General features: G+C 46.8%; 1 protein-coding gene across 1 annotated transcript in view; it reads left to right on the forward strand.

The window, feature by feature from the left end:
* LOC308280499 (sodium/potassium-transporting ATPase subunit alpha-1) overlaps nt 1-24,810 on the forward strand; it is a 54,186-nt gene that overhangs the window by 13,193 nt on the left and 16,183 nt on the right. The window contains exons 6-11 of the mRNA XM_080720783.1: nt 52-186; nt 7,509-7,626; nt 16,514-16,782; nt 17,721-18,029; nt 21,574-21,708; nt 23,142-23,334. Coding sequence (XP_080576909.1) covers nt 52-186; nt 7,509-7,626; nt 16,514-16,782; nt 17,721-18,029; nt 21,574-21,708; nt 23,142-23,334 — 1,159 coding nt within the window. The remainder of the gene's footprint in view (nt 1-51; nt 187-7,508; nt 7,627-16,513; nt 16,783-17,720; nt 18,030-21,573; nt 21,709-23,141; nt 23,335-24,810) is intronic.

A 24,810-nucleotide genomic window follows, 5' to 3' on the forward strand; every position in this document is an offset into this window, starting at 1 on the left:
AATGAAATGTACTGATCTTCTTGTTGCATTCGCTGTCAACTGTCATCTTAGCAAGCCCTGGTGGTGCGTGACGGCGAGAAGAAGGCCATCAACGCGCAGGAGGTGGTGGTTGGAGATCTGGTGGAGGTGAAGGGTGGAGACAGGATCCCTGCTGACCTGAGAATCATCTCCGCCTCCGGCTGCAAGGTGGGAACATTCCATTTTGGAGACACATTTTGAATCATTAAGCAGCAGACACGTGCACACATAGACATGAAAGGGGGCTTGAGCCCCTGCCCTTTTATACGTCTGTAAAAAAGTGCCCTCTCCAGACCATGAATGCAGTTTTTACTGTGGTGAAATAAATGCAAATGCCCTCCTTTCCATGCCATACCTGAAGGCAGCATTCAAGAGAATTGCCTTGTCCAAACTCTCCTGAACATGAAAGAATTGCCCTTACTGTGGAGAAATCCATGCCGTACGCCACATCTCCAGTATTGCCTTTTTATGCTTAGTTTAGTGTGGTATCAAGTACTGAAAATAGCCGACCTCCAAGCTCACAACGCATCGCAGAGCGATGCGTTGTGAACTTGGAGGTCTGCTATTTTCAATATTTTCACCAAAAGGCTCTTTTTAGAAATGTCAGCCCCTGCCTCTCTAACATTCTCTGCACGTCCCTGTTTTTGAGGTTGTATCCTCTATCCTCTGACCACCAGTGCCAAGCAAAACAGAGTTTAGTTTCATACCTTCCGGACAAGGTCCCCCATTGGGACATCAGCGCCATCTGGCGGTGCAACAGAGTAAAACTCATATACTCCCGTACGAAAAATGTCATTTGTCGGAAGGGCTGTCAATCACAAAACGAGGGCACCGCCCCCGAGTGTATATAAGCCCTGTGGGCTATCATGACTTCCTCTTTCCGCACCTCTGCTCCTGCAACTAGAGTGTCGCGAACTCAGCCATATAGTAATTAATTCTGTAAAGTATAGCCTAAAGCGGCGGCTAGGAAGTCGGCCACTGGCCTTTATAGAATCTCTCCTGTACGTTTTTCTTCTATCTTCTCTCTACAGTCCGTGGTTCTCGTCCTTCGTCTTTGAGTCTTTTTCCCTTCTTCTTTGAGCGCTCCGCCACGTGTTTCCCTGCCGTAGCTTAGCTTCGCCTAGCTGCGTTAGCATCACGATGGCGGCTCGACGGCCCACAGCTAGCAGCCTGCTAGCCATGGTCCCAAAGAAGTGCGGCCTTCCCAGCTGCAAAGGGCTCATCGCCAATGAAGACACCCACCCGTTCTGTATTGTCTGCATGGGGGTAGGACACGCTCTGTCTTCGCTGTCCCCTCCGGCCCCGGCCACGGGCTTGAACTGTGCTGACTGCCTCCAGTACAACGTTCCAGCCCTCAAGGCCCGCTACGAGATCGCCGCCGCTGGCTTCGGCCTCCGCACCACGGTCTCCGCCGGAACCCTCCCAGACTTCCCTCCTCGTGTGCCGGACAGCGCTGCACGCCACAGCGCTGCTTCTCGCCACGTGGTTGGGCCTCCAGCAGCCTCGCCCTCAGCTAGCTTCGGTAGCCCCGATGCTAGCAGGCCTGCTACTGCTGCTACTCCTGCTGTTTCTCCGACTGGCTCGACGGGGGCCGTGCCCAAGAAGAGAACATGCAAGACCGCCCAAGTTGCTCCACCGCCAGCTGCAACTCTGGCCGTCCCCTTTAGGGAATTCCACCCCCTCGTCGTCGGTGACATTCCCCTCTCCTTCTCCGTCCCCCAGCTCCGGGCTATGCGGCCACCTAGCCCCGTCTCCTGGCATGCAAGCGACGGTGACGAGCCGGAGGACTACGACATGACCGAGGAGGACTCGGAGGGTGAGTACTCGGAAGAAGACGAGTCCACGCTTCCCTCCGGTCAGGGCGGAGACGCGGCCGGGCTGGTTCCTCACGCCGAGGCTCCTACCCCCGCCGCGGCCTCCCCAGCCCCTACTGCCTCTCTCCCCCCTTCCACGCCGGATGGGGCGAGAGGGGCAGCGGCGCAAGACCCAGACTCGATCCCCATGGACGAACTCTCGGTACTGGAAGGCGCCACCATCCGTTGCGGCCTGGAGCTACCGCTCGGAGACGCGCCACTCGGACCCCGGGCTAGGGTTCCCATCCTTGGCCAGGATGTGGAGCCTTCCCCCGCTCCACGCATGGCGAAGCTCCCATTGGTCCCAGGGTTTGCAGAGGCCCTGCATTCGACCTGGACCTCGCACAAGGACCCCCCCAAGCTCCCCTTCTTGGTCGACTGCCACGACGCAGAGAAGGCTGGAATCCCCTTGTGCCCCCCCATGGACAAACTGATGGCTCAGTCCCTTATCGGGAGCCTCAAGCCAACACATGAGCGGACCGGCCCGGGAGGCCGCAACCCCTTCATCCTGTCTGTGGGGAATAAGCCTCCTGGTTTTGCCATCAGCTATGATGACAAGCAGTCGTCTAGGACCAGGAACTCTTACAGGTCCTCTGCGCTGGCTGCCAGGACGATGAATGCCACCCAGCTACTGCTCTCCTCCACCAGGCGCCTCCTTAGCGGGTTGCGGGAGGTGCCTAAAGATACGGCGGAGGAGATCGACAAGTCGCTGCGCATGCTGATGGACCTGAACGTCCACGCCATCGAGTGGCTTGGACACGGTATGGATTTCCGCATCCAGGCGGAACGTGCCAGGTGGCTTGAGAAGGTGAAGTGCCCTGGCAATTCCGATGGGGAGACCGAGATGGTCCTGCAAGACCTCCCTGGCCACCCTACCTCCCTTATGGGCGGCGGATTGGATCTTCTCCGCCAAGAGGTGGCGGATAAAAAGATCACCTTGGAACTCCTGGAGGCCACGACGGACCCCCAGGAACCCAGAAAGGAGAAGAGGCAGGGGCGGAGCAAGGCCCAAGGTCAGGCTGACAGAGGGCGCTCTTCCTCCAAGCGGGGGAAACCCAACAATCCCCCTAGGAACCCCTCCACCCCCTCCTCGGGACCCCCCCGCACTGCAGCGGGGGCTTCGTCCCGCTCTCAATCCCGCCACCCTCCCAGGCACGGGATACCGGCCAGCTCCCACAAGGCCCGTGGGAAGCCGCCGCGAAAGTGACACTGGACTTTGGCGGGGTCCCCCTGGATTTTCAGGGGACCCCCCCTCTCAAGCGCAAACGGTTGAACAGTATGAACAATTTTTCTCATGCCAAGAAAATAATGTCATTGTCTCCTCTGTGCTCTCCTCCAGTGCCTGTATTAAAGAGTGTGTTGATAAAACAATGCCTGTTTCTTTCGACCCCACCTGCTTTAGTACAGACGACCCCATTTTGCATGAATTTAGCCAGTGTAGAGAAGTCCAGGCTGGAATTTCTTTCCACTCAGAAAATACCGCTTTCTCCAGTCACGCAGACAGGGTACAAGCAGAATTTTTCTCATTGCAAAATGTTCCCCGACAAGCTAATTCCTATTCACAGTGGTATAGTTTCACTAGTGTGCAATACCACTCTGTCCCCACTGAGCGGCACTGCTATGCCGAGCCTAGTTCAGGGCAGGAGGTTGGTTTTAGCGTCAGGGAAGAAGCCAGCACATCTCAACACCCAGGGTCGGCCTCGTCTTCCCGAAAGGAAGCATATAAAGGCCTTAGAACAGGTTGTAAACGTAAATACAATTCCCCGAGCCGGGGATTTTGTTACTTATGCGATAAACCCTGTCCCCCGGGCTCCACGCTATGTGCCGCCTGTATTATTAACAAGCGAGGCTTCTCGGAGGTCACGTGTCCGTCTCCCACCGGATACGGAAATAAGCGTACCGGAAACGGAAACGCTCTTTCCTTCGGTGTCCCCGGGCCTTCCGGCCCGGCGTCTAGCGGATACGGATACGTGCCTCCCGGATACGGAACCTCTCGGTCCCGTTCATCCTCTCCCTCACGGCCCAGTAGTCCCGCTAAAGCGGTACAACCCCAAGGCTTCTCCGTTGCTCAGCAACACGCTAGCACGGTGTGCAGAGCAATCAGACCCAATCAGTGGGTGTTTCGGACAGTGACACGGGGTTACAGACTACAGTTCGCGCAAAAACCCTCCCTCTCCAGCAAGGTTATTTACACTCGAGCCCGCGGCTTGAAAGCGGATGCCTTGAGGGAGGAGATAAGCTCACTATTGCGCAAGGGCGCTATAGTGGAGTTATCCCGCGACCAGAGCCGTTTAGGCTTCTGGAGCCGTTATTTTCTGGTTCAGAAAAAAGGGTGGGGGGGGCTGCGTCCGATAATGGACTTACGTGCTCTGAACAAGCACTTGAAAAAGTTCAAATTCAGGATGCTGACGTCAGAGTCTCTGATGAGATCAGTGAGACAGGGGGATTTCCACTGTTCAGTGGATCTGAAGGACGCTTATCAGCACATCCTCATTTATCCCCCACACAGGAAGTTCCTGCGGTTCGCCTTCGAGGGGCACCTGTACGAATACACGGTCCTCCCCTTCGGTCTTTCCCTGAGCCCACGGGTTTTCGTGAAAGTGACCGAGGCGGCCATTGCTCCACTGAGGCATCAGGGAGTCAGGCTCGCGAATTACATAGACGATTGGATGATTTCCGTTCATGCATGGGGTTGACCATTTGAGACCTGTGACCAGAGCTTTGTTTCCTGCTTGGGATCTACAAGTGGTTCTTGGGGGCCTATGCAGGGCACCTTTTGAACCAATTGAGAAGGCCTCTTTGAAACATTTAAGTTTCAAGACAGCTCTTTTGCTTGCCTTGTCTACGGCTAAGCGTGTGAGCGACCTTCATGCGCTCTCTGTGAGCCCTGATTGTATGAGGTTTCTCAATAATGACTCCAGGGTTCTTCTTAAACTTCATTTGAGTTTTATTCCTAAGAACCGAGTGGTCCCGAAGGAACCTGTTGTTTTGACGGCTTTCCATCCTCCTCCGTTTGCATCAGAGGAGGATAGGCGTCTTCATTGTCTTTGTCCGGTTAGGGCCCTAAAGGCCTATTGAGACAAGACGGTGGACAGCAGGTCTACTTCTAAGCTTTTCGTGGTCATGAATGCCCGTCAGTGAAAAGCGGTATCCAAACCCACTCTGTCAAGGTGGATTGTGGATGCTATTAGGTTGGCTTACACCTGTGCTGGGTCTGAGGTGCCGGAGGCACTTAAGGCCCACAGTACTAGGGGTGTGTCGACCTCTTGGGCTTTGTCCAAAGGTGTCTCTATTGAGGAGATTTGTGCGGCGGCGAATTGGTCTTCGCCGTCCACCTTTGCGACCTACTATCACCTGGACGTTGCGCCTTCTGCTATGGCGCATACGGTTCTGGGTGCTGCTGCCCCGCCTACTGTGTAGTGGGGCGGCTCTCTCCCCTTCCTGGGACAGCATGCTACTGTCTCTAAGGATACCTGGGGGGGGACCCTGGGTTTTTTCCCTTAATTTTACTGTAGTAATTTAAGGCGGATCCGTGTCTGCCCTTAGTGCATAAGGCAGGCCTCGGTCTGTCAGGGTCTCTTTCTGTCTGAACACGCCCAGGCCCTGTGGGTCTGGGTCGGACCAGTCCTGAGAAGGGGTCACGTCGGGTGACGAGACCTCCTTCCGGGGGTGGTTGGTGTACACGACAGTCTTGTCGGTTCATGGCTTCTCGGGGAGTATATGTGTCCCAATGGGGGACCTTGTCCGGAAGGTATGAAAATAAACGCATAGGTTCCGAACGGAACCATGTTTATTTAATACCGGAGGACAAGGTCCCCCAGATTAAGGCCCCTCGGTTCGCTAGTTGCGGGCAGAGGTGCGGCTTTAGAGGAAGTCATGATAGCCCACAGGGCTTATATACACTCGGGGGCGGTGCCCTCGTTTTGTGATTGACAGCCCTTCCGACAAATGACATTTTTCGTACGGGAGTATATGAGTTTTACTCTGTTGCACCGCCAGATGGCGCTGATGTCCCAATGGGGGACCTTGTCCTCCGGTATTAAATAAACATGGTTCCGTTCGGAACCTATGCGTTTTTAGTATGCTGGCATTCACCCAAGAAAGAGTCTGGAGAAAACATTTAATCAGCATGGGTCCTTGTTTTATATTAACTTTACTCTGTATCATTACCCTATGTTACACGTATAAGTTCTGTATTCAAAATTTACTTGAGTAAAAGTACAAAAGTATTGGCATCAAAATGCTTTTAAGGTACCTTTAAAGTAGAAGTACTTATTATGCAGAATGTTCCATTTCATACGTTTTCGAATGTAAAAAAAAAAGTATAAAAATCTTTTGAAAATAACAGATCTACAAGCTCACAACGCATTTTGAGCTTTTAGATTGGCTATTTTCAAATTGCCAAAGTAGGTCAGTTTTTTCTGTAATAAAAAGAACAATAACGTTCAAATTATTATAGTGGAGTAAAAGTACAACATTTGCCTTTGAGATGTAGTGAAGTAGAAAATGGGAAGATCGCTTCACTTTTTTTTCCAACTGGGGCAAAGATACAGAAGCGGCCGTTCGCGCCGCCCTGTTCGGGTGGTCCGCCTCGACCGTTCGTGCCGCGCTCGCTCGCGCGTCGTCTCGTCTTTGCATTCACTTCGTAGTGTAGAACTATGCAGGTTTACAGAAAAAAATGTAAAAATATGGAGATAAGATGTTTCTGCCCGACAGCGACGATATGCAACAACTCTAGAAAGGATCCCGTGACCCATTTAGAGTAGTGAACTTCTTTGCGTCTCCTCCTATATCATCACCACACACCGTAGTCTTGTCACCCACCCATGAATCATTCATTGCTTTTATCTCTGTTATGAACCCAAAGAGAACAGAGTTGAACCAAATGCACCGGTAGCCTCAGCAGCCAGAAGTCTATACAGCTAGTGTTAATTTATTTTTATTTTTATTTAAAGGGATATTTCACTTTCAAAATAACTTTTGGTCATTTTATCGTCTAATCAGGCTTTTATGAACACCCTGAACAGTTTTTAATTAGCTTGATTCAATATTTAGATATTTGATGTAAATGTTATCCGGCCCTCCAGGCCCAGGGCCTCTCCCCATACACCCACTGTAACTTCAAACTCCATTTTAACCATGATAGATTCATTAAAAACAACCATTATTTTTTTTTCTGGTGACTCATACTACCCTCCTAATACGTGAGAAGGCCGTGTTTTTTCGACACATTTTTTCATTTATTTTTAATACATTTTTATTGTATTTTTGTTCCATTTTTCCCAAAGAAAATGGAAGTCTTAGTCCCTTTAATGTCAGTCTTAGTCCAGTTTCAATCGCCCTTGTTAGTTTTTATCACGTTTAGTCAACCTGATCCTGTTTTTAGTTTTAGTCAACTAAAAGTCATCATTTTAGTCTTTATCTTAGTCCAAGACAACGTAAATTTAGTTTGTCTAGTTTTAGTTGACAAAAACAGTTGACATTTAATAGTTAAAGCACAAAGATTTAACTATTAAATGAAGATGGTTAAAGTGGTTAAAATCTAGAGTGACACAGATGCAGGTCATAATGGGACGAGACCATGTAGATTTCACTTCCACAGCTCTTGTTAACGTGTGTCTTTGTTTACTTCCCAAGGTGGACAACTCCTCCCTGACAGGAGAGTCCGAGCCCCAGACTCGCACCCCAGACTTCTCCAACGACAACCCTCTGGAGACCAGGAACATTGCCTTCTTCTCCACTAACTGTGTTGAAGGTATGATTAAAGCCAGGCGACGTGTGATTATACAGCTAAATGGAGCAACAAAAGTTCAGTTATGACTTATGCCTCGTGCACATACAGAGCAGCAAAGCTAAAGTTTAGCTTGGTAATTCAATGTTATCTCTATGGAAACCAGCTTCCATGCTCGAAAAAAAGCTTGGAAATGAAAAGTTTGCTTTATTTTCACTAGTCCTCAATTTTATAGCAGCTTCTTTTCATCGTTCACACTGGCTTTGTTTTGCCCAGCCAATCAGAGCACAGCATGATGTGAGTAGGCGGGGATTCATTCAGCCCCCCAAATCAACTCGTCTGACCACAGACACGGAGCTGCAGAAATTGCGACATCAATATTTTAACATTTTTTAAATAACGGCCATATATGTAATATTAATGATAATTTGGCATATATATGGACTTAATGAAAGGATATACAACCAACAAGTCGTGAAAACCCTGTGTCCTCCCGTGAGCGAGTATTCTTACCGTAGGAGACGGTGTTACAACCACCGTCAACACCGTCTCCTACGTTTGGAATAATAGCCTCCCTCCAGAGGTTGAGGAGAGGAGACCGGTCTGGGGGGAGGGGTGTGTGTGTGTGTGTGTGTGTGTGTGTGTGCGTGTGTGCGTGTGCGCGTGTGAGACGCGCTGAGTATACCACCGGGTACTTAACATTCCAATCAATTTAGCAATCCTTTTGTTCTCAACTCCCCACAGCTGAGACCAGATATACAGCTGGGACTTTAGTTTCTGCAGAAGCGACGCTGTTCGTTTGCTCATTGCTCGTGGTCGTACCGAAAATGATACACGACAACGCCGAAGGGAACTCGTATAACTCAGTGGCGTTCCCCACTGCTGTCCCTTCTTGCATTGGATGTTTATTTTGCGGCGCTTTGTCCGCTCTGGCCGTGATCTGTGTCTGCCCAGGGACAGGAGCAGTTGTTGCGGGGAGAGAGGCTATTTGAACGCGCGCTGTGTGTGTGTGTGTGTGTGTGTGTGTGTGTGTGAGAGAGAGAGCGCGAGAGACACGCTGACCTGCCTACTTAACATTCCAATCAATTAGCTGTTTTTTTTTCTCTCGCTCGCGCACACACACACACACACACACACACAGACGGGAAAGTCCTGTTCTGGCGAAGCCCGAACTGGCGAAGTGGGGATTTGTCTCCTACCGTAGCGATCTGGCGAATCGTTTTATTGTCTTAAACATGGCTCTATTTTAAGGCATTTTTCGTAGTTATTGAGTGCTTGCGCATTGGTCTCGCCTGTTGCCCGTGGCGTTATTGTAAATGACGCCGAAGCTCCAGGCGGAGCCGCTCGATTGTCCACGACACTGCAAGTGGCGCGAAGGCCAGCGGACCTTGGTCCTGCTCTTCGCCCCCGAGCGCTCCGCCGGCCGCGCGAGTTACGAAGCCGTGGTGAATGCAATCGTTATATTTATGCCCAGGCCGTAAGGCCTGGGCAAGCGCACGATAAACGCCCTGTCCAGAAGGATTAAACGAAAAAGACGTTCGCCAGATCGCTACGGTATCGGACATTTCCCCACTTCGCCAGTTCGGGCTTCGTCAAAAAGGTACGTGCCCCACACAGACACGGAAGCACAGCAGCAGCGCAGTGACTGTACAGGCAGCGGTACAGACGACAGACCAAAACGGCTCGTTAAGTTATTTAACAGCTTGTTTGAATGTTCTATTCTTATTTTCTAACCAGAAAAGGCTTTTGTAGTAACTTATTTCCCATCTAGAGAGGCTATTTTATATTATAGGTTTCCGAATGCACTCCTGTTAAAACAACCTGTTTTCTCTGGTCGAAAGCAGGCTGACTGGTTGAGTGACAGGTACCTTGAACCGCTCATTTGCATAAAAATAAAGCTGCATGGTTTTGACCAAGCTGCCTGGTTGTTTAGCTCGCTTATTTTTATAACTTTATATCTGCAGTCTGAATGTAGCTTTAGAGTCGGGTTTGTTTATCCCCGGCACTAAGCTTGGACGTACGTGGGCCAAAAAGCAGCCGTGACAGCTAGAATGACTTAAGCGTGTTGTAGAGGCTGGCATAGTATTTTCAAGGAGATGTCCGGAGTAAAAGAATGTTACAGAGTTTCTGGCAGTGACAAGTGTTTTTCTCCACATCACTAACATACAAAGACGGGACAAACGCATAATGCAGAGTGACAAAGTGTGATCAGTTTGATCACTGGTGGAATTAATTGCCCCCCTCCCATGGGTCCTAGGGGAGGTAAAGCTCTACTTGTGAAACAAAATAATAATAATAATAATAACCAGAGTAATTTAAGTTCAATCCAAGAAAAGGAGGGGATGTAGAGAGAATAGAAAAATGGCAAATACAAATTAAGTAATGCAATGTGAAATATTACATAAGAAAGAGGCAAACATTGAAAATAGGCGATCTACAAGCTTGTAATTTTCACAATATTTATCAGTGGGACCGCGTCAAGTATTGCCTACAATTCCAAGTGCTTGTCCCTCAGTTCAAATATGATTGTGGGTGGTCGCAGCCTGAAAAGTTTAGGAACCCTTGGGTTAGAGTGACATGTGATTTTAGTTTGTATTACTATGTACCGGTAAGCGATAATCGGAATTCTCAGAAGTTCTCACCAGCTCTCGCATAAAAGCTGGAGGGGAGATTGTAAGCCATGATACACTCCAGGGGGTCTGGATAGTGGATACAGGAAAAAATAACGCAAGGCAGAGGTGTAAGTTGTTTTCCTTCGTGGAGACTCATTGGAGAGTGCTTTGTTATACTATGATCACTTACCAAGGATAAGACAAACTATAACTATGGTTTCCAGGAATCTCTGTCTGTCTGTTTGCCTTTCCTGCACATTTCCTGAGAAACGTTCACTCGATCGGCTTCACTCTTGGCATGTGATATTGCTGTGGAGTGAAGTGTCTAAAGTCTGTCAGATTGGGGCGCCCGCTGGCCTACTGGTCCAGGCACATACCACTTAGGCATTGCCACATTGCCGGTTCGATTCCCGATCCGGACCAATATTTGCCACGTGTCGCTCCCCATCTCTTCCCCCATTTCCTGTCAGTCTACTGTCCTATCTAATAAAGGCATAAAAGCCCCAAAAAACTAATCTTTATCTGTCAGATCAAACGTTCCCAGAACAGGTGACCACATCCCAAACATGGACTGCATTAAATCAACTTTTAGTCCAACAAACAGCTGCTACTGTATCATTATTGTCATGGATGGATCATATCATAAGCATGGATTTCGAACATTACAACTGTTGACCACTTAAAGGGATATTGCACTTTCAAAAAAACTCTGCCTTGCATGGGTCTGCCTCCCCAGGCTCAGGGCCTCTCCACATACACACCCAGTGTAACTTCAAACTCCATTTTAACCATGATAGATTCATTAAAAACACCCATTATTTTTTCTGGTTACTCATACTACCCTCCTAATACGTGAGCAGGCCGTGTTTTTTTCTATAACATTTTTCATTTTCATTAATTTGGTTTTGTATTTAATTTTTCTCATTTTCCCAAAGAATTATTAAAAATAAATGAAAAAGGTTATTGAGAAAACACGGCCTGCTCATGTATTAGGAGGGTAATATGAGTAACCAGAAAAAATAATGGGTGTTTTTAATGAATCTATGGCTAAAATTACGTTTGAAGTTACAATGGGTGTGTATGTGAAGAGACCCTGAGCCTGGGGGGCAGATAACATTTACATCAAATATCTAAATATTGAAGTAAATTAAAAACTGTTCAGGATGTTCATAAAAGCCTGATTAGATGATAAAGTGACCAAAAGTTTTTTTGAAAGTGGAATATCCCTTTAAGACGTATAATTCATGGCCTTCGGCCCCCCAGGCGTTTATACTTACTTTTTTCATTCCTTTTTTTTCTTTTTCTAAAATACCCGATCTACAGGCTCACAACACGTCACAACGCGGCACGTTGTGAGCCTGTAGATCGTCTATTTTCTCTGGATGTCCGCCTATAATTATGACATGCCCAGAATACGGACGCTAGAGCAGTGGTTCCCAAGCCTTTTTAGCTCTAGACCCGAAAGGCAAATTTGATTAGATTTGAGTTTTTCTATTCATTTTGGTGAAATTCTTTTGAAAAATGCTAGAATTTTTATTCATGAGCTGCATATCTGGTACCACTTTATAATTGGTAAATCGGACCTGTAAATAACGTCCTTGATACAGTCTTTTTGAGCGGTGGTCACAACGCTCCTATACGTGGCCGTGTGTGTGGGTCTGTCTGTCTGTCTGTCTGTCTGTATGCGTGTCTGTATGTAGCCTACAGTACCTTTTGTGACCACACATGTTAAGGGAGGGGCGCTGTTGTTCAGGCCAGGCCCCACACACACACACACACACACACACACACACACACACACACACACACACACACACACACACACACACACACACACACAATATATATATATATTTGTTTTGCTGTTGCGCAGCCTCCACGACCACCGCTCAGTTCACACGGGTGTGATTTTTTTCTCTCTACCAAATCTCTGCCAAAAATAGCCGATCTACAAGCTCACAACGCGTCGCAACGTGAGCTTGTAGAGTTGTTGGCAAACGTTCCGCCATAGAAATATTATTGTTGAGGATATTTTTGATTATCGCAATAATATCGCAAATCACTATTATTTTGGTCACAATGGAGCATCGCAGCGGAAATCTCTCATTCATTTTCACAATAGACTTTTACAAAAATATTTAAACGTTTTCAGGCCAAGGACCCATCCAGGATTGCAGTGAATCATGACCATAAAACCTTTGATCCTATATGAAAACACATTTTAATATTTAATTATTTGATATAATACATTAAAAAAAATTGTTTAGCGATTTTTTTAAATGTTCTTTTCATAGAAACAAAGGTTTCATATTCATGATTCACTGCAATCCTGGATGGCTTGGTTCTAGGCTTAACATAATTGTTAGAAATAATTTCATGACAGTCTATGAGGATTTTTTTGTGGAACCAGTAAACCACACCCACTGCAATGCTCTATAACAGGGGTCTTCAACGTTTTCAGGCCAAGGACCCCTTAGTTGAGAGAGAGATGAAGCAGGGACCCCCACAACATTTTCATAGATTTCATATAGTTTCATTGTTTGACAGCACAATGACAGCACGATCATCAGTGTATTTTGTATTCATGTCAATGTGTGTTTTCAGATATTTAACCACTTGAACCGTCAATACTTAATATCGTTGACTTTTCACTCTGTACTTGCCAAACGTGAGCTTGTAGATCCTATATTTTTGGCAAAGGTTCTCTGAAACGAAAGGCTTTTGCACACCTACAGCGACAGGTGCCGTCGAGGAGAGACCAAACAATGGTCGGTGAACTGAAAAGGCAAAAACTCCACGCACACTGTCTTCCAATGCAAAAAGGGGAATTTAATAAAGTAATGCAACGTTTCGGTATTTAAACCTTCATCAGGCAAACTTTTGTACAGAGTGTGAGAGATCTTTTTTAAAAGGCTGACAGACCTATGGTGGACCAATCAGGACGCACCAGCATTATGACATCACATTTTTAAGGTGATAGGTACTCTCAAAGGAGAAAACAAAATTCCATACATCTGTGCATAAATACCATATCATTCAAAATTTAAAAAAAACATGACAGTACATAGTAAGGGCAAAATGCCAAATATGAAGTATAAATAGTACAAAAATCATGTTAACACATATGGTGCCAACCCCGAGTTTCCCGAGTTTGTATTGGTACTAGTGCTGTGCCAACCCCGAGTTTCCCGAGTTTGGGACGTTTTTGATTTTTTTTTTTTTTTTTTTCAAAAAAAAAATTTTCAAAAAAAATTTTTGGACCTCCAGAAATGTATTAGGCATGATCGCGATCGCGAAATTGCATGTTTAACCCCCATACCAACCCATTCTTTCAAACATGGCAGCCATTTTTGTTTACATCTGAAGAAAACATAATGGCTGATAAATCATGAATGCCTGCACGGATTTCCAAGCGGATTTTTTTGTTTGAAAGCTGTGAACAGCATCTACACACGTGGTGCATCATCTAGGCATGGGCGTGCACTTTTTACACACTTGCACAATTACATGGAAGTCTATGGTAACCATGGCAACGCGGGACATTGGCCGGAAAAAATCATTGCAGTAAATGAGTTAATTAATCAACAAAATAATAAAGGCAAAAAAGCAGGTGGAACCATCATGAAAAACTGTCCCTGTAAAAAAGAGAGGAGGGAAACAGTTTAAAATATAACCAGGTCAGCTTAAAATAGAAATAACCAGCATAAGTAGAAAAACGTAACCATAATTAAAAACTTATCAAGATCAGAACGAATCAAAGCATGACATTTAGCAGTAATTCATCATTCAGGCCTTTTGGTGCCAAAGTTTGCAAACTAAAAATCCAATATGCTTCACGTCTTTTAAGCAGCAGGTCATGATCGCCACCTCTGCGTGGCGGATCGACCCTTTCAATGCCGCAAAAACGAAGTGTTGAGATGTCATGCTTATGATCGTTGAAGTGTACAGCCACTGGGTAGTCCCTATCATTTCTACGTATAGAGCTTTTGTGTTCACTAATCCTTAATTTTAGTTTTCTAGTGGTTTTGCCCACATAGGCTAAACCACAAGGGCAAAGCAACATGTACACAACATGAGTAGAGGCACAGGTTATGACACTTTTAATCGGGAACAGTTTGTTTGAATGAGGATGGCGAAATGTTTCAGTTTTATGTGTGTTATTACATTGCGCACAACTCCCACACCGATAATTGCCATTTGGAAGTGGGGCTAAGAGCCTCTGGCTGGGCTGGACAGGAGAGGTTCTCTGATCAGCATGAACCAACATGTCTTTTAAATTCTGTCCACGTTTGTACACAAAAAGAGGCTTGTGTACAAAAGTAGGGGCCAGAGCGGGGTCGGATGTCAAAAGATGCTAGTGTTTTTTAAAAACTGGTTTTATGAATCCCGAGTGAGGAGAGAAAGTGGTGATGCAGGTTACTGAAAACTTTTTTTCTTTTCTCTCACTTTTTCTTAATAGGTCTGCCCGTGGTTTATTAAGTGCCATATCACATGCTTTTTTTAATCCAATCAGCAGGGTAACCCCGCTGAATAAATCTAGCTGTCATGTCATCAGCTTTCTGGATATAGTCCTCAGTAGAGGTACAGACTCTCCTCAACCTAAAAAACTGGCTTTTAGGAAGCCCTCTCACACTTTCCAAGCCGGGCCGTACTTGCCCGTACTTGTCCGGACCTCCCAGTAAGCCGCTCGTCTTTTCCCGTACTTTCCCGTAATTTATGAAATTAATCATAATTTTTTGAAAAATACAGTCGCCGGTCGTGCTCTGTCTCTTTAAGAGAGCTCCGGAGACGTGATCGCGTCAGAAACGTGATGACGTCATCGGCTGGGGCTGAAACTGGATCCACGGACGGCCATTACGTGTATTTGCATTGTATATGCGGCCAGTTGGCTAGCGCATCTCCTCATCATTTTCGATCAGACGACAGACGAAATCAAGGCTTCGGGATGAGTGGATTACATTGGATTAGATCGATGTGCCTGCACAGAAGACGGATTGTATTTTCGGGTGCTGTTTATTATCGCTGTTTTCCCCGTATCGCTCCATGTTATTGACCGGATGAGAACTGCCTTCAGGACCATAAAAAAGGTTGGGCGACCAAAAAAACTTCTTCATGCACGGTTTGCTGGCTTGCACAGAGTGATCCGAGCGTGTTGTTATGATTTCGTGCTTTGTTTTTTTAAAACATGTTTATAAATAAATAGGAGATTTGTTCAGCTGTACCTCTGTTCAGGGGGTTCTGGGGCGGCTTGGAAAGTGTTGGAGTAGGATGAAAACTGTTTGCCAACAATAAAGTATTTTTATCTGTTTCTTTTCGATACAAGGTGGTAACCAAAATATTGTTTTCTTTTGTGATCCACATATCGAGAAAATGCACTTTTTGCGCACCGCAATCCATGGTAAACTGTAAGTGGCTGTTAAAACTGTTCAATAATTTATAAAACTCTTGCAGTTCATCAAAAGAGCCTTGATACAGACAGAATACGTCATCAATGTATCTATACCACTTCAGTATTTTGGGCAAGTGTGCATTGAGTGCTGGGTTAAACACGTAGTTTTTCTCAAAAAAAAAACACATACAAATTTGCATAGTTAGGGGCACAAATTGAACCCATGCTTGTCCCCGACACCTGTAGGTAAAAATCACCATTAAAATTAAAGTAATCATTTTTCATTACCCAATTTGTGAGTTCAATGATGAACTCGTTAGGGGGAATAGAGTTAGTGTCGCGATTATTAAGATAAAAGCCTAAAGCCTCTACACCACCATCATGGGGTATGTTTGTGTAGAGGCTGGCAACATCCAAAGTAACCAAAAACAATCGTCTGGCAAGTCAGTTAAACATGAAATCTTATTCATAAAATCAGTAGAGTCTCGAATATATGCTGGTAAAGAATGAACATAAGGTTTAATAAAGGAGTCAACAAATTCAGACAATGGGGCCAACAATGAGTTAGTCTGGGCTATAATAGGGCGACCAGGGGGGTCGATTAATGATTTATGTATCTTGGGTAGGGTGTACATAACTGGACGGACAGGATGCTGACAATATAAAAAACCATGTTGAGCTTTTGGCAAAGGTTCTCAGAATAAGGACACTAGGCTTCAAGTGTTTAATATAAAAAAGGAGAAAAAAGTTTTTATCACACAAAGATTTGGAGGACCCCTGTAGTACCTCTGAGGACCCCTTAGGCGTCCCGGACCTCCTGTTGAAGACCCTTGCTCTATAATGATGACATGAAATGTTCATATCGTCCCATCCCTAATAACGCCATCCCGTCCGTCCCCTCGCCCCTCAGGAACGGCCCGCGGCGTCGTCATCAACACCGGCGACCGCACGGTGATGGGCCGCATCGCCACGCTGGCCTCGGGCCTGGAGGTGGGCCGCACGCCCATCTCCATCGAGATCGAGCACTTCATCCACATCATCACGGGCGTGGCCGTCTTCCTGGGCATGTCCTTCTTCGTGCTCTCGCTCATCCTGGGCTACTCCTGGCTGGAGGCCGTCATCTTCCTCATCGGCATCATCGTGGCCAACGTGCCAGAGGGCCTGCTGGCCACCGTCACCGTGAGTATACCGAGATCCGACCCACCGCCGTTTGACGGGGGCCAGAAACCTCCCGTCTCCATATTCTAATCCAGGGGTCTTCAAGGTTTTCACAGCCAGGGACCCCTTTCCTGAGGGAGAGATGAAGCAGGGACCCCCCACAACCTTATCATAGATTCCATATAGTTTCATCGTTTGACAGCACAATCATCAGTGTATTTTGGATTCATGTCAATTTGTGTTTTCAGATATTTAACCACTTGAACCGTCAATACTTAATAAACTTGACCTTTCACTCTGTACTTAGTCTGCTCTTTTCCCCTCTACACGAAACCTCTTTGCCAAAAATAGCCGATCTACAAGCTCACAAGCTTGTAGATCTGCTATTTTTGGCTAAAGTTCTCCGAATATGGACGCTAGGGTTCAAGTGGTCAATATAAAAAAAGAGGAAAAAGTCACAAAGATTTGGAGGACCCCTGTGTAAATACAGTAAAGAGGAAAAAGTCACAAAGATTTGGAGGACCCCTGTTCTGATCTAACACATTGGTTCTCAACCTGTGGGTCGGAACCCGCAGGGGAGTCCCCAAATTATTTTGGGGGGGTCCCCAGATGATTAAGTTAATGTGCAACATTGTTTTCTCACTCAACAGTAAACAAACCAGGGTGTAGAGGGTACCTGCACATTTCTAAAGTGACAAGGACTTTGTAATGCCTCTAAAATGGCAAGTTAAACATTAAACGTTGGTCAATTTGTCAAATATTAGACACAGAAATGTGTGAGCATGTAGATCTGCTTTTTTCACAATAGAACCGAGTTATACAAAATGTAAAGCCTCAACTCATAGTGCTTGTCAGGGTGGGGGGTCCCCATTTCAAATATGATTATTTTGGTGGTCGCTCAGGCTGAAAGGGTTGAGGACCACTGGTCTAATTCAAACCCTATTGATTCCCACCTCCAGGTGTGTCTGACACTGACCGCCAAGCGCATGGCCAAGAAGAACTGCCTGGTGAAGAACCTGGAGGCCGTGGAGACCCTGGGCTCCACCTCCACCATCTGCTCTGACAAGACGGGCACGCTGACCCAGAACAGGATGACCGTGGCCCACATGTGGTTCGACAACCAGATCCACGAGGCCGACACCACCGAGAACCAGAGCGGCACCTCCTTCGACAGGAGCTCGGCCACCTGGGGAGCCCTGGCCAGGATCGCCGGCCTGTGCAACCGCGCCGTCTTCCTGGCGGAGCAGTCCCAAGTGCCCATCCTCAAGGTGAGCGCGCCAGAGAGCAGCCCAGCGGGAGATTCAGGGTTTCGTGGCACCCCTAGGGTGCCGTGATGCCACTCCAGGGGGCAAGTTTACTTTCTCTAGGGCATACATGGGCAACTGGCGGCCCGAGGGCCACATGCGGCCCCCACCTTCACTTAATGCGGCCCGCAGGTTGATACCGGAATACTGAATATATCATTGATTTCAGCTGTTATAATTCCAAACATGACCTGCTTTAATTCCGTCAGTCTATATTAGTAGCTTAATGACTATTATAGTAGTATTAAAATGTATTTTTTTTTATGTTCAATGTATTTGTATTCAAGTTCATAAAGTTAACATGAGTATATAATTGAATGTGTTTGAAATTAAATCAAAATGTTACATTTCAGGATTCCAATTCAAAAACAACAAAAAAATATTCAGGATTCCAATTCAAAAGAAGCAAAAAATAGCCGATCTACAAGCTCAAAACGCATCGCAGCGCGATGCGTTCTGAGCTTGTAGATCTGCTATTTTTTTGCTTCTTTTGTATGAGATACTAGAATGACAAAGTAGGCCGTAGCAATATGCAATGTGGCCCTCTGGAGTGAAGGTGGAAAATATAGTGGCCCTCGCCATCATAAAAGTTGCCCACCCCTGCTCTAGGATGAAAACGGGATAACACCTTTCGGGGGTGTTGACCCTTCTGTCTGCCCATTTTTGTTCAAAGAAATTGGTTGAAAATAACTAATATTTTTGGACCATTGCTCCATTGTTTACAATGATTTGTAATGCAGGCTCATATGTTTTGCCACCCCATGTGGTCATGTGATCCAAGATGGCCGCGGTGTGAATAAGGTCTATTGTGTTCACTTGGACCGCGCGGAGGTGCCGAAACGTTACATGTCGGTGAGGTGTCACCTAAACCTAACCTTAACCCTGCCCTGACCCCGGTAAAACTAACGCTGGTGAATGCTAACCTGGTGAAATGCTAACCTGCCGATGCTGGTGAATGCTAACCTACCGACGCTGGTGAATGCTGACCTGGTGAAATGCTAAGACGGCATCTCCACCGAAAACAAGCGCTTTATCCCGTTTTCATATGAAAATGAAAAAACTAAAATGCAACAACTCGCAATGACTAGCTGTTAAACAAATTCAGTCATATATCATTGGCGCGATGATGATTGCTGTTTTTATTTATTTATTTTTGATTAATTGAACTTGGGCGAGCCGAGGGTCTCGATTTCTCAAAGAAGTCATATTAACTCATCCAGTGCCATCCGGCCACAAGGGGTGCTAGAGTGCCAGAAAAATCTCCATAGACCTTCTTTATAGCTTTCGTCGACCCTCCCCCAACTGCCTTGTGTTTTCACTCCGGTCAATGCTGTGGGTGTCGAGAGGAGGAAGCTAGCTGACACGTAGCCAAAATGCTAACCCCTTTAGAAGCCCGATCTAAAGCTATTTCAGCCGCAAAAAACTTTCTTTTTGGGTCTGGGGACACAATCCGGAGAAAATCCTGTCTAAAGATGTGATTTATTATTGGAGTGGGCGGCGCGATTTGGCCGTTAGCGCGAATACGGCCCGTGGATGGCCGAGTCTAAGTCCCGGCCAAGGATGGACGTCTAGACCGGGGCTTCATTGAGGCCTCCGATAAAATAATTCATTTTATTAAATATCCCGAACTAGTTCGGGATAGGCACCCTGGAATACGTCGCGCCGCCTACAATGAACATTGGGTGAACATTGGGGGGGTCTAAACTTTATTTTAAACCATTTTTAATGGAATATATCGTCGGACAGAGTAGAATGGCCGCTAGGCTAGCGGCTAGCGAGCCTGGACCACCCACGTTGTTCCAAGCAGCTCGGGGTAAGTAAAATGGCAAATAAAATTTTTTTTTGATCCCGAATATCCCGAACTAGTTCGGGATAGGCACTTAAAGGGTTAATGAACCACTTGAACCCTCTATGCCGAGTTGTAACTGTACTTGATACAATCTTTTTTACGGTCCAAATCTCTCCACAAAAAATTTGCTGATGTTCAAGCTCACAACACTTCGCAACGTATTTTTTGGCGAATATCCAATTAACCACCCACCTAAACTCGTTAATAGATTAGTTAAAAATAGTAGATCAGCTATTTTTGTTTAATGTTCCCTCCCAGAATATGGATGCTGGGGTAAGGTTTCGAGTGAAATGTATTTATTCATGCAGAATTTCATATGGATGGCGTCCTACTTTTAACTACGTATGTGTTATGTTTGTGTACAGTTGAGTCTTGTTATTTAAACATGGCATGTCGGCGGCGAGAAGGCAAATTATTCAAGCATGAAACAAATTGGCCCAAAGCCCAGAGGCTTTTCCTTTATTTAGCCCTTGCTGGTAATGCTGTGCAAAGACCTTGGAAGTCTCTGTCAATGCAAATGATTTCAAACCGCACTGAAATAAAAAAATATCCCCAAGCGGTAACAAAAGTTTTTTCTTTTATTTTCTTTTATCTGTTTTTGCTGTCTTCCACTCCGTGAATATGTCTTGTTGTTAGGCATGCCAACAACCTGTTCATGTCTTTAGTGCTTCTTAGAGGGCCCTATATCTTCTAGATAAACACATTACACTGAGACAAATTGACCCAAAGCTGTAATTACGGTTTGATTTAGTTTCACTTCCACTGAGATGTTCACTGCGCCCGTGGACTTGTTTTCCAGCTCCAAACAGTCTCCCCTGAGTATACACGCACGCACGCACGCACGCACACATACACGCACCTCCCAGCTTTTTGAATCACCCTGAAGCCAAACTACTCATTTCCACACTGCGTTAATGACCTCTTAAGTGTGTGTGTGCGTGCGTGCACATGCACTAATCACTTGGCTACAATTACCATGCCTGTTCTTGCCCTGGCCTTTATTTTGACTCCAGTCCAGGCACGTGCACACATAGACATCAAAGGGGGCTTGAGCCCCTGCCCTTTTATCTGTCTGTAAAAACTGCCCTTTTCCAGACCAAAAATGCAATTTTTATTATGGTGAAAGAAATGCAAATGCCCTCTTTCCATGCCATACCTGAAGGCAGCATTCAATAGAAAAGTTGAAAGAATTGCCCTCTCTGTGTAGAAATCCATGCAATTACGCCACAACTTCAGTATTTACTTGGTTATGTTTAGTTCAGTGTGGTTTCACACACTGAAAATAGCCGACATCCAAGCTCACAACGCGTCGTGCTGGACGCGTTGTAGTTGTCAAAAAAGTTGAACGTTTTGCCAAATTCTCTGCACAAAAAATTACTAGAAGTTCACTATACCGCCATTTGAAAGGATACGTACAGTATGTTGCAGCCTCTTTAGATCTCAAAACTTTATTCCTGTCATTTGACTGCGGACACTCATCTGAACCAATTTTTTTCCAGGGACTGCCATTCATGATTTGTCCGAAATAAATATGAAAAAAAGGAAAAGTGGGTTCCCCGGACCCCACTTTGAGAACTCCTGCATTAAACCTCTGCTGCATAAATGTTCCAGTCTATTCGTTAATGGTCATTCTCCCCCGCATCATTTGTGTTCCCACAGAGAGACGTGGCGGGAGACGCCTCAGAATCCGCCCTGTTGAAGTGCATCGAGCTGTGCTGCGGATCCGTCGCGGAGATGAGAGAGAAGAACCTGAAGATCGCTGAGATCCCGTTCAACTCCACAAACAAGTACCAGGTATGTCAGCCAGTTGGCTCACCACCAGCCATCATTAATCTCAGTAAAAAAAATCCTGTCTATCGATGAAGGTATATACAGATCCTTTGAAATTTGAATATTGTGTGAAAAAGCATTGCAGATGCCCTAGCACCCTGAATCATAACTGACTTTGTAAACTTCCCACTGGACTTAAAGCAACTCTGACTTCAGAAGGTTGACATTTCTCTATTATAAATCCTTGTTTTGAGTGGTCTCATGTAATATTGTAATATTTTGAAATATGGACTTTTGATATTCATGGGCTGCATGCCATAAAAATTCAAGATTATAACAAAAAAAGGGTTGGAATAATTCACTGAATGTTCAATGTATCTAGAATACAGTATATGAAAGTTTCAAGAAATATATGAAAGTTTCAAGAAATTTGACTTTTACACAATATTCAAATTTTTCGAGAAGGATCTGTACATTTGGCTCGTAGGGCCTCAAGAGGCTGTCTCTCTGTATTGATGTACAGTATGTGATTACCTCGCTTAGTGCAAGTCGCTCTGGATAAGAGGAGCATCTGCCAAAGGCCTAAATTGTAAATTTGTTTTCCTGAGCGCTCCCCTGTAGAGGACGCCGCCGGCATTGCCACGGTGTAAACAGTTGTGTAAAGTAACTAGTAGCGTACATTTAGTACTTGGAGATCTGCCATTTCCACTATTGTTGAAAATGTTTGAAAATATGTGAACATTATATACGATTATGATGCTTATGACAATTATGACGACTATGACAAAATAATTGCGATAGTGTAAATCATTGCGATTAGATGGTTATTACTATGAAAAGGTCCACCGGCTCTCCCTCCGTCTGTCTGTCTGTATTTCCATCACGACCACGTCACGTCACACTTTTGCCCCTACTCTTATCTTCACCATCGTTGCCCCTATCCATCTCAAACTTTGCACACACACTCATTGGATGGCAAATCACAACCTCCGCCCCCGATTTCTCACATGGCCCTATTCTAGCGCCACCATCAGGCCGATTTTCTCGAAACCCATTTTTGCACACCGCTCCTACAGATTTGGGCCTGAAATCGCGCAAAGCGGTACACAGTATCTCTACAGTCAAGTCATCAACATGGATCTGTCCCATTTCCCATATTCCCGCCTGATTGGCTACGATTGCCTCCTAAAGTTTGTGTATGCGACGTGCCGGTCGATTATCTCCCGATTACGGATAAGTCTTACTGGTGTAATAATTGTGACGGGCTTAGTGCTGAGGGGAAGGACTGAATTTGGGAGAAAAAGGGGGTGAAAAGATTGAAGAAATGTGTAAATTGTCAACGACCCTTCTATATACATTCCCCCCCAGAATAGGTACACTAGGGTTCAAAGAAGCCAAAAAAAAAAACTACAACAACTACAGCATTATTCCTCCCTGCCGTTTGTTTCTCTCTCTAGCTCTCCGTCCACCACAACGACACCGAGGGAGGGACCAAGCACCTGCTGGTGATGAAGGGCGCCCCGGAGAGGATCCTAGACCGCTGCTCCTCCATCCTGATCCAGGGCAAAGTGCAGCCCCTGGACGACGAGATGAAGGACGCCTTCCAGAACGCCTACATGGAACTGGGAGGACTGGGAGAGAGAGTGCTGGGTAAGATGGGAGAGGACTGGGGGAGAGAGTGCTGGGTAAGATGGGAGGACTGGGAGAGAGAGTGCTGGGTAAGATGGGAGGACTGGGGGAGAGAGTGCTGGGTAAGATGGGAGGACTGGGGGAGAGAGTGCTGGGTGAGATGGGAGGACTGGGGGAGAGAGTGCTGGGTAAGATGGGAGGACTGGGGGAGAGAGTGCTGGGTAAGATGGGAGGACTGGGGGAGAGGGTGCTGGGTAAGATGGGAGAGGACTGGGGGAGAGAGTGCTGGGTAAGATGGGAGGACTGGGGGAGAGAGTGCTGGGTAAGATGGGAGGACTGGGAGAGAGAGTGCTGGGTAAGATGGGAGGACTGGGGGAGAGAGTGCTGGGTAAGATGGGAGGACTGGGGGAGAGAGTGCTGGGTAAGATGGGAGGACTGGGAGAGAGAGTGCTGGGTAAGATGGGAGGACTGGGGGAGAGAGTGCTGGGTAAGATGGGAGGACTGGGAGAGAGAGTGCTGGGTAAGATGGGAGGACTGGGGGAGAGAGTGCTGGGTAAGATGGGAGGACTGGGGGAGAGAGTGCTGGGTAAGATGGGAGGACTGGGGGAGAGAGTGCTGGGTAAGATGGGAGGACTGGGGGAGAGAGTGCTGGGTAAGATGGGAGGACTGGGGGAGAGAGTGCTGGGTAAGATGGGAGGACTGGGGGAGAGAGTGCTGGGTAAGATGGGAGGACTGGGGGAGAGAGTGCTGGGTAAGATGGGAGGACTGGGAGAGAGAGTGCTGGGTAAGATGGGAGGAATGATGGAGAGAGTGCTGGGTAAGATGGGAGGACTGGGGGAGAGAGTGCTGGGTAAGATGGGAGAGGACTGGGGGAGAGAGTGCTGGGTAAGATGGGAGGACTGGGAGAGAGAGTGCTGGGTAAGATGGGAGGACTGGGGGAGAGAGTGCTGGGTAAGATGGGAGGACTGGGGGAGAGAGTGCTGGGTAAGATGGGAGGACTGGGAGAGAGAGTGCTGGGTAAGATGGGAGGACTGGGGGAGAGAGTGCTGGGTAAGATGGGAGGACTGGGAGAGAGAGTGCTGGGTAAGATGGGAGGACTGGGGGAGAGAGTGCTGGGTAAGATGGGAGGACTGGGGGAGAGAGTGCTGGGTAAGATGGGAGGACTGGGAGAGAGAGTGCTGGGTAAGATGGGAGGACTGGGGGAGAGAGTGCTGGGTAAGATGGGAGGACTGGGAGAGAGAGTGCTGGGTAAGATGGGAGGACTGGGGGAGAGAGTGCTGGGTAAGATGGGAGGACTGGGAGAGAGAGTGCTGGGTAAGATGGGAGGACTGGGGGAGAGAGTGCTGGGTAAGATGGGAGGACTGGGGGAGAGAGTGCTGGGTGAGATGGGAGGACTGGGAGAGAGAGTGCTGGGTGAGATGGGAGGACTCAATAGTTTTTCATGCTCGCAGCGTGTCCATGTGCATGATACACGTGCACAATCGCTAGATCTGTGTG

This window comes from Nannobrachium achirus, assembly GCF_963921795.1.
Source record: "Nannobrachium achirus genome assembly, chromosome: 24".
NCBI classification, from domain to species: Eukaryota; Metazoa; Chordata; class Actinopteri; order Myctophiformes; family Myctophidae; genus Nannobrachium; species Nannobrachium achirus.